Source organism: Histoplasma capsulatum, assembly GCF_000150115.1.
Source record: "Histoplasma capsulatum G186AR genomic scaffold supercont2.3, whole genome shotgun sequence".
In the NCBI taxonomy this organism is placed as follows: Eukaryota; Fungi; Ascomycota; class Eurotiomycetes; order Onygenales; family Ajellomycetaceae; genus Histoplasma; species Histoplasma capsulatum.
In genome coordinates this window covers 1,520,155-1,529,390 of record NW_025544803.1, presented here as the reverse complement: position 1 = coordinate 1,529,390, position 9,236 = coordinate 1,520,155, and the positions used below count along the sequence as shown (strand labels likewise).

The following is a 9,236-nucleotide window of genomic DNA, read 5'->3' as shown; positions in this document are numbered from 1 at the left end:
ACCGTTATTGATCCCATCCCCATCCGCATCCCCATCCCCATCCCCAGACTGCAGCCGACATATCAAAATCCCCCCGTTCACTCCGCTGCTTGTCCACCTCGATATCGTCGGTCCCCCGGCAAGGCTCCGTTTCCAATGCAGTAAACTCCAGCCGCAACAGCAGAAGCAGATACATAGATTTAGCTACTATCATTCAACCTCCCACCCTCCCCTCCCTCCTCCTCCTCCTCCTTTCCCCATTCTCTCTCTCACTTTCCTCCACACTGCCCTCTCATCCTCTAACCCTGATGAGGCTCGGGGCGCTGCGAGTCCCTGTCGCTGTCCGAAAATACCAATACACGCTGACATCTGGTTGGTAACTCTCCAATCAGCGGTTCCGACATCTTACCATCGCCATCACCAAAGAAAAAAAATAAAATAAAATAAATAAAAGAAAAAAAGAACAAGAAAAAGAAAAAGAAAGCTGTCGCTATTTACCATCTAACAATCTCAGGCACCAAGCCTCCAAAAAACCCCCAAAAGCAACCAACTCTCGCTTCTTTCTCTTCTCTCGTTCTCCACTCCCGCGCTTCCTCCGCCTTCATCCCTCCGCCATCTTCTCTCTTCTATCCTTTCACTCTTTCTCTTCTCCCCACCCTTCCACAACATTTCCTTACCTTCGTTTTGGGAAGATTTAAATTCTTTCGTTTGTCCTCTCACCTCTTGGGGCTTATTTGCACGGCTCTTTGATTTTAATCAATTTGTTTGTTCTATTTTTGTTCCGGTTTTTTTTCTTTTTCCCTCCTACTTTCGTTCCTTTTTTTTTGTCCCGATCTTATCTCCTCGAGGTCCAGAACCTCTCACCCTCACCCGCCCCTCCTTTTTTTTTTTTTTTTAAAAAAAAAAAAAATAACAAAATTCTCCCGCCGCATACATAATACATAAAACATGGCACTGGAGAGTAGTACCCCAACAGGTGGTGGTGCCCCTGCGGGTAACTCCAGCGATTTTGTAAGATTTTCCTCCCATTCCCACACTTCCTGTTATGGGACGTCTTATCTGCCGTTCTGTCTAATTGCGAAATGATGCATCGCTAACTCTTCCTCTTTTTTTTAAATTCACAGGTCCGAAAGCTCTACAAGTAATAACCCTCTTCCCTTCTTCCCCCCTTCCCCTACCAGAATCCTTGACGACCTTGCCCTACGGATCGCATGCAGAGAGAGTTATAGCTGTATGAGTTGTGGATGCTATCCAGTATAGTTTCTGACAATGACTCTGTTGGTAGAATGCTCGAGGATCCGTCGTACTCGCAAATTGTTCGCTGGGGAGACGACAATGACAGCTTCGTCGTATTAGAGGTAAGGCGGACATCTATGCCCCATTTTCGTTCTTGCTCGGCGGTCGATAAAGCCCAGTATGCATACGCAATAGTGATTAACGACTCCCATATTTCTAGTGCGAAAAATTCACCAAATCAATACTTCCGAAGCACTTCAAACACAGTAATTTTGCGAGCTTCGTCCGACAACTCAACAAGTACGACTTCCATAAAGTCCGCCAAAATAATGAAGAGTCTGGTCAATCACCCTACGGACCCAATGTAAGCATTCCCTCCCTTCCAAATCAATGAGTCATCCCGTCCCCGTGCATCCTCAATGCACATCAATATTAACGATCTGGTTTTCTTCTAGGCTTGGGAGTTCAAGCACCCCGAGTTCAAGGCCAACAACAAAGAATCATTGGATAATATTCGGAGGAAAGCCCCAGCGCCACGAAAACCCGCCCAGTTGAACGAGGAAACATTCCATACCCAACAGTTCGACATGCTGAACCAGCAACTTGTAGCTCAGGCCCAGCAGTTTCAGCAGTTAAGCGATCGTTTCTCACAATTGGCTTTGGAAAATCAAATGATGCAAACTGAAGTCCGGAGAGTTCAGAAATCGATGTTAAGCCACGAGCAGGTTCTCCACTACATGATGAACTACCTGCATGGCGTCGATGCACGACACAGACGAGAGAGCAGAACACAGGTGTCGTTCCAGGGGACCACCGGGCCAGACTTAAGCCCTTCCCAAGTTGCACCGGCTGAAGAGGAGGCGGCTTCTCCTTTACAGCAAGCCAGCAAAATTCTGAGCGAGCTGAGCAACGAAATTCAAATGAACTTGGGTAGTCTGGAATCCATGACCGACATTCAAAGTCGGCTTCCCGGAGCCGCCCCCACGCCGCCTCTTGATCAGACTCAGCGGAATGGAACGATAAGGCCTCCCACTTCCTCTGGTTCCACATCGTCACTGGGATATTCTAAGCTAAATGGCGAACTGGAACAGCTGGTTTATCCCGTTGGTGCTCCCAATGGGATTGAACCACTGTATAGCGAGCATGTTAACAACATTCCGTATTCCTTTCCCCCTAAAGAGCTCGATCCTAATGACCCAAGGCGACAATACGTGGATGGACGCAAGAAGAGCATGTACGTAAACCCAGGTTGGGTACAGCCTCCGCGCATTCTCTTGGTTGAGGATGACCAGACTTGTCGTCAAGTTGGTGGGAAGTTTTTGCTTTCATTCTGTTGCACTGTTGATTATGCGGTATGTATCCCTTCCCAACAAATCGTTTTCTTTTATATGTTCTCAGCTCCCTAACATAACTCTAGCTCGATGGCCTTGAAGCCGTTAATAAAATACAAGAAGGTTCTAAATACGATCTCATCTTGATGGATATCATTATGCCGAATCTTGATGGCGTTTCCGCTTGCAGTGTAATTAGAAGGGTTGACACTACTCCGATAATCGCCATGACATCAAATATTCGCAGCAGCGACATTGAGCTTTATTTCCAGCATGGTATGTTCGAAATTACTATTCAGTTCTCTTGACGACTACCATAACTACCATAACTAACCTTCCGTAAGGCATGAACGATGTTCTTCCAAAACCGTTTACCCGCCAGAGCCTCCTCACTGTGCTCGAAAGACACCTAAATCACCTAAAAACTATACCAAACACAATGGAAGCACCACAATCAGCCATTATTGCGCCCATCGCCCAAAACTCAGCTGCGCAGTCCGTCAAGGACGAGAATTCTCCAGGCCAATCGCCAGCTGCATCGATGAATAACTGGCAGTCCCCCGGCCAATTCCAGGGCATGTCGCCCATCACCCCCAGTGTCCCCAGTCAGTACATGCAGCAGCAAACCCCAACCACTGCAGCTGCAGCTGCAGCATTTGCGCTAGACCAAAACGGGGTCCAATTCCCACACCCACAACCGCAACTCTCCACGATGAACCCCACGGCGGCCACGGCGTCACGCGTCCAAAATCGCCGTCAGATGTCGGACATAGCTGGCGCAGCCGATGGGAACTCGTTCCCTAAACGACAAAAGATCTTTACGCATAACACTCAGACAGTTGTGAATCCCATGCAAACGAATCGCATAACCTAAAGATTCCGTTTCTATATATGTTTCGCTTCCGGCATCGGTCGTATCATATCGTGCCGAATCCATGTCGTTTCCTGTTGGCAATGCCGCCATCGTGCGTACTTCTTCTTAAGTCATGGCTCCTCTTCTCATCCCCCTATCGCTCTCCTCCTTTGACTTTTTATTGTTCTTTTTGGCCTATTAAAAAGGTTTTTGGATGGAAGCCAGCACCCTTCCTCTCCAGTTTTACCACGCAAACACACACACACATATATATATATAAATATATGAGGAGACAGTGTACTGTGTGTCTAATGGGTATAAAGTATTCATTTTCTTTCACTTGTTCTGGTTGAAACCTGCTGAAACTGTCTTCCTCATCATTTACACATTACCATTGTCATGTTCGTACGAAGGCTATTTTTATCTTTACCCTATCTTGCTGGCACACAAATCGATAATGTTATTTACCACTACCTGGGGTTCCCACGGCCCCGGACAAAGCGAAACTTCACGTCGTTATATTTGATTTGCTGTTTTGAAAACTCACCTCACTTCCCTTATCCCTCTAAATACTCCACACGCATGACTTGAGTTAGCCATCTCTTGTCTCTCCCCCCCTTTCTCTCTTTTGCTCGCAGGGCATACCAAATCAAAAGACACACTCTATTGGCGTTTTATGGGTGAACCAATCTGGGATTTCTATTTTCATTTTCCTTTTCTCTTGCTCATTTGTGTCACTTGGGGGAAAAACATAGTCTATTGATATTTCTTATTTCATTTATTTTGTTGTCTTAAATCGGAAATGTACTTATGAGGCGGAAATCTCGTCATCTTCAATCCACGACCACAACCAACAGCCACAGCCACTACAAACTCATCATTGTCATCACCATTATACTACCTACCTATCCCCTTTGCCCGCAGCTGGGGTCGTTTCTTTGTTCGTGATATTTGGATATATCAAATTGGTTTCTTTCATGTGGCACATACATGTCCTTGGATGGGCGGATATATGATATGGATCTAAATCGCAAGGTCGGTTTTCTGTTGTTCCTATATAGGGTAAATAGCTTTGGATCGACGCGCGCGGGAAACCGGAGTGCCAGTAGGGAAAGCCTGGGACGGGGACGGGGGATGACGGAAACCCGTGTGTATGAGGTTTTTTTATTTTTTTTTTTTTTCCTTTGGATAACGGCACCCCGTCCTAAGGTTCCTTCCGCTGTGTCATTATTGGAGGGCACCGCTTCGGAATAAAAGAGCAATTCCATTCTACTTATCCGGGGGTTTCACATTCACCGATGGGATTCCCCTTGCTTAATATATCGGTTTCATGCTCTACTTATATATCTTCTTAATACGTTTTCTATTTTTTTTTTTTTTTTTTTTTTTTTTTTTTTTTTCATTTCGGAAACGGATGCATATGCATACATACACAGATATATATGGATGCGTTGATGTCCCACATCGTGCACACTGCCGTCTATCTAATCCATCCATCCATATCCGTATATTTGGCAGTACAGTACAGACAAGAAGGTAGGAAGGCAGGTGAGAGTTGGAACGGAGAGTAAAACAACACGAAAAGCGCCATTAATCTATTTCTTTGCGCTCTCTCTCCTTTTTTGGTTCCCTCTCGCTTTCATTGGCGGCAAATCTCCCTATTTGTTCCCCCTTATATATTATCATCTTGATCATTACTAAATACACGGATTGGGATGAGATGGGATGAACAATGAAATGAAATAAGATTTGACGTCAATTCTGGGTTGGAAAAAACGGGTGTCTCTGGAAGATATCGATAATGATACATCCATGGAGTATTCACTCATTGTTTTCGATTCTCCCTATATTCCGTAGGTCGCGCGGCCTCTTCTTCTTTGTTGTTGTTCATTATTTCCAATCGGCGATCAATGCCGATGCCTTACTGCAGAGTGTTCCAATTAGCGTTTGGGATATCAAAAATAATTTAGGATAGTACAGTATGTACATATGTCTGTACAGAGCTTTCATTCTCGGGCCTTGATTCTATTCCTCCAATGGCTATTTCCACATCGACCCACGGACTGATACCATCTATCTGTCTGTCTGTCTGCCTCACTTGTCTCACATCCTATCACCCCTTTTGCTCACATTCTGCCCTCCGATCCCCAAGGATCATATCATGGATCATACTGCTGCGTACGTGTCAACGCAGTTAGAATGTAAATAGACCACAAAACAAACACCCCTAGCTGCATAGCAAACAGCAAGGAAAGAGAAGGGGGAAAGAAAAGCCCAGGCCCGGACCGATTTTCTTTTCTTCTTCCCATGAGGCTGATCCCTGCGGGAAATCCGAGCGCCTTTCAAAATTTCAAAACCGCTTCAACAGGAGCTTGGGTAGCAGAGTGCATGCATATGCATGACAAGGTGATTTCAGAAGGTTTTGTTTAGGGGTTGTTAAGCTAGCTACATAGCTAGCTAGCTACGCACTGCACTCCGTAGTCCCTTAACTAGTCGACCGCAAAAGTCAAAAGGACCGTTTCGCCTTGGGGATGGTCTGGACCGAATGCCCGAACAGTCGAATTCCGTTGGACAAAAATGGGAAATTCCGAATCAGCAGCTGGGGATCTTGAGTCGTAGTTCCTTGGTCCAGCAACATCCTTTTCTTCAGTTGTTTATGTTATTTCTTTTGCTATTATCGCACGGTGCCTCTGTGCTCCGTGCGTAGCCCATCCCGCACCTCGTCCCTGTCCCTGTCCCTGTCCGTATGTAGCGCCCAACCTCCACCCCCTTGGTCCAGACCGTTTGCCCTTGGTTGACGGCTGTTCTATGGGAATCTGGATCTTTTGGAGATCTTCGTCTGCTGCGGCCCAGGCAAAGGCCTAGAATGGGTCTCAGGAAGGCATTGATATTTTGCTGGCTTATGCAAGCGATGACTAATGCGGCGGTGCCTGAAGCAAGCCCCTCTCTGTGGCTTGGAGAATGGAGCCTCATCAGGCATAAAAAAGTTCCACGATCCAAAAAGAGACGACCAACGACGAGTCACGAATCAGGTACAACGCCGGCATGGAAATTGGATCGGGGTATAGTCTTTGATGGAGCAAGACTGCATATTCTTTAGATTTTTCCTTGCCATACCCGACCTTTTTACCCTGTAAAGCTGCTTTGTTAATTTCCTTTTCCTCACATAAATACAACACCGTCTTCAAATCGAGAGGCTGCAAGCTAGGGCGGGTGGAGATGGGCCCGAAGTCGAAGAGCGGCGGAGGCGCTGGCGGACGGCAAAAATCGCAGGCTGCCGAAGATGAGAGGGAAGAGCCGCTTCAGGCTGTTGTATGTTGTACCTTTACTTCCTGAGGGGGTGGGTTCGAGGAATCGCAACGCTGCACATTCTCATTTTCTTCGTGATAGCTGACTTACCCTTTCAAGGTTTTGGCAGATACATTTGAAACACGATTCGAACCCTTTACGCTGGAGAAGCCTAGAGTATGTTTCCTTTAATCCCTGTGAATCTTGTTGGATTTACGTGTGCTTGGGATTGGGGAATTCGAGGGCCGATTCTTATGTGCAACTTGACTAAGTTTCTGTGATCATTGGAGGATGGATAGTGTCTGCTACCGCTCGCAAACATTCCTATAATTGAATATACCCTGGAATTCCTTGCCAATGCCGGCGTCGAAGAGGTGTTTCTCTACGGTGGTGCTCACGCAGATCAGGTGGAAATATATATCAAGTACGTCGAGTCAACAAATAGATTGCAATCCCGCGATTCGACGTCTACTGGTCCTAACTACAATCGATGGTTGCTATTTTAGTGCCTCGAAATGGAAATCACCGTCCTCCCCGTTCAAAAGCTTCATCTTCCTGAAATCGACTTCTACTTCTGTTGGCGATGTGATGCGTGATCTGGATGGCAAACATTTAATAACTCGCGACTTCATCATTGTCAGCGGTGATGTGGTCAGCAATTATGCCATTGAGGAGGCATTGGCAAAGCACCGCGAGCGGCGACAGACAGACAAAAACGCCATTATGACCATGATTCTACGAGAAACGAATGTTTCGCACAGGTCGAACCCGTCCATAGCCCCGGTCTTTTTTATTGACCCTACCAAGGACCGCTGTTTACATTATGAAGAGATAGAAAGTCGCCCGCGTAGAAAGTCTAACTCGTCTTCTCATCCCAGATCGTCTAATTATCTCTCCGTCGACCCGGATATGCTGAAGGAGTTTTCGGAAATTGATATCCGGAGCGACCTGGTCGACACTTACATCGATATCTGCACTCCAGATGTCCTAAGCCTGTGGTCGGATAGCTTTGATTACCAGACGCCCCGAAAACAGTTTCTTTACGGCGTGCTCAAGGATTACGAACTGAGTGGCAAAACTATACATACCCATATTATCAAGGATCATTACGCGGCAAGAGTGCGGAACCTTAAGACTTATGACTCAATTTCCAAAGATATTGTGTCGAGATATACATATCCGCTTTGTCTGGAAACAAATTTAGTCCCGGGCAATACCTACAGCCTGAAACGGCGCAATATTTATGAGGAACAGGGAGTCAGGTATGCACCGTCATGCGATATTGGCCCGAAAACAGTCATCGGCAGAGGTACGATTCTCGGGGATCACACAGCTGTTACAAACACTGTCATCGGACGACGATGCCGTATTGGCAAGAATGTGGTTCTCGAGGGTGCATATCTCTGGGACGACGTGGTTGTTGGGGATGGTACGGAGATCCACCACGCCATTGTGGCCAATAACGTGGTGGTTGCGGATAATTGCAGAATCGAGAATGGCGCGCTACTTTCATATGGAGTAAAAATCGCAAATGGCACCACGATTCATGAAGGGATGAAAATTACCCGAGCTGAGCGGGAACAAGGATTTGTCCCAAGCGATCCCAAAATTGTTGGAGAGGGCGGAATCGGATATGAATTCTCTCACGAGGAGGACGAGGATGACGAGAGCGATGATGAAAGCGTTGCATCCTCTGGATTATGTACGTTTTTCCTCCTTTTCTTCTCAACCCCATCTAATGATATAAGAGTAACACGATCTGTATACTTACCACACCAACCCAGTATACAACATATCCGGCCTCTCCCTCTCCACCGATTCAATCTCCACCCTCTCCTCCGAGCTCTCGGACGATGACTTTTCCCCCCTCCATCGGGTCGACAGCCTCGGCCCGTCCCTCGACGACGATGCCGACCGCTCCCACTTCCACCACGATGCCGTCAACAGCGTCTACGACGGACTCTGCGATGGCCTCAGCGCAGACGTCGTGCAGCTCGAACTGGTCGGACTGCGCATGAGCGCCAACGCGTCCGAACACCAAGTGCGCCACGCCGTCGTGACCGCCTTCATCAAACGCATCCAAGGCCTCATGGACGCGCCATCGCCGCTCAGCGCCAGCGACGCTGTCAAGCAGGTCCTTGGCAAGTACAAGGACATACTCGACCGGATTGTGTTTGACCGCGACGAGCCGGCGCGGAAGCCGGATCAGGTTGATTTACTGTTGTTGATCCAGCAGGAGTTGGTGGAGAAGAGCCGCGGGGAGACCGTGTTGTTGTTTATGGCTAAGGAACTGTATGATTTGGAGACGGTAGTGGAGGAGGCGTTTGAGCAGTGGTGGGCGGATGAGAGAGCGGTGGCGAACGAGGGATTGAAGAAAGTGAGGAGGCAGACGGAGCCGTTTATTGAGTGGCTGGCGAATGCGGATAGTGAGGAGGATGAGGAGGAAGAGGAGGAAGAGGAGGAAGAGGAGGATAGTGAAGGGGAAGAGGATTGAGCAGAATCCTTCTCTGAGAGCTTCTTTTCGCGCCTTCGGGGTGAAATGGGGTATA

At 47.4% G+C, this 9,236-nt stretch overlaps 2 protein-coding genes across 2 annotated transcripts; both read left to right on the top strand.

Annotated features, from left to right (window-relative positions):
• Window positions 1–927: 927 nt before the first annotated feature.
• Window positions 928–4,179, top strand: HCBG_02664 (stress response regulator SrrA; the record flags this gene model as incomplete). The annotated part of the gene is made up of 7 exons (XM_045429713.1): window positions 928–990; window positions 1,104–1,120; window positions 1,235–1,337; window positions 1,436–1,579; window positions 1,671–2,567; window positions 2,633–2,822; window positions 2,891–4,179. The coding sequence occupies 7 exons, from the start codon at window positions 928–930 to the stop codon at window positions 3,418–3,420; spliced, it is 1,944 nt and encodes a 647-aa protein (XP_045289608.1).
• A 2,439-nt stretch (window positions 4,180–6,618) lies between these two features.
• HCBG_02663 (translation initiation factor eIF-2B epsilon subunit) lies at window positions 6,619–9,181 on the top strand (the record flags this gene model as incomplete). Its single annotated transcript, XM_045429712.1, has 4 exons — window positions 6,619–6,711; window positions 6,987–7,111; window positions 7,194–8,389; window positions 8,472–9,181. 4 exons carry the CDS (start codon window positions 6,619–6,621, stop codon window positions 9,179–9,181), a joined length of 2,124 nt encoding a protein of 707 aa, XP_045289607.1.
• Window positions 9,182–9,236: the final 55 nt, after the last annotated feature.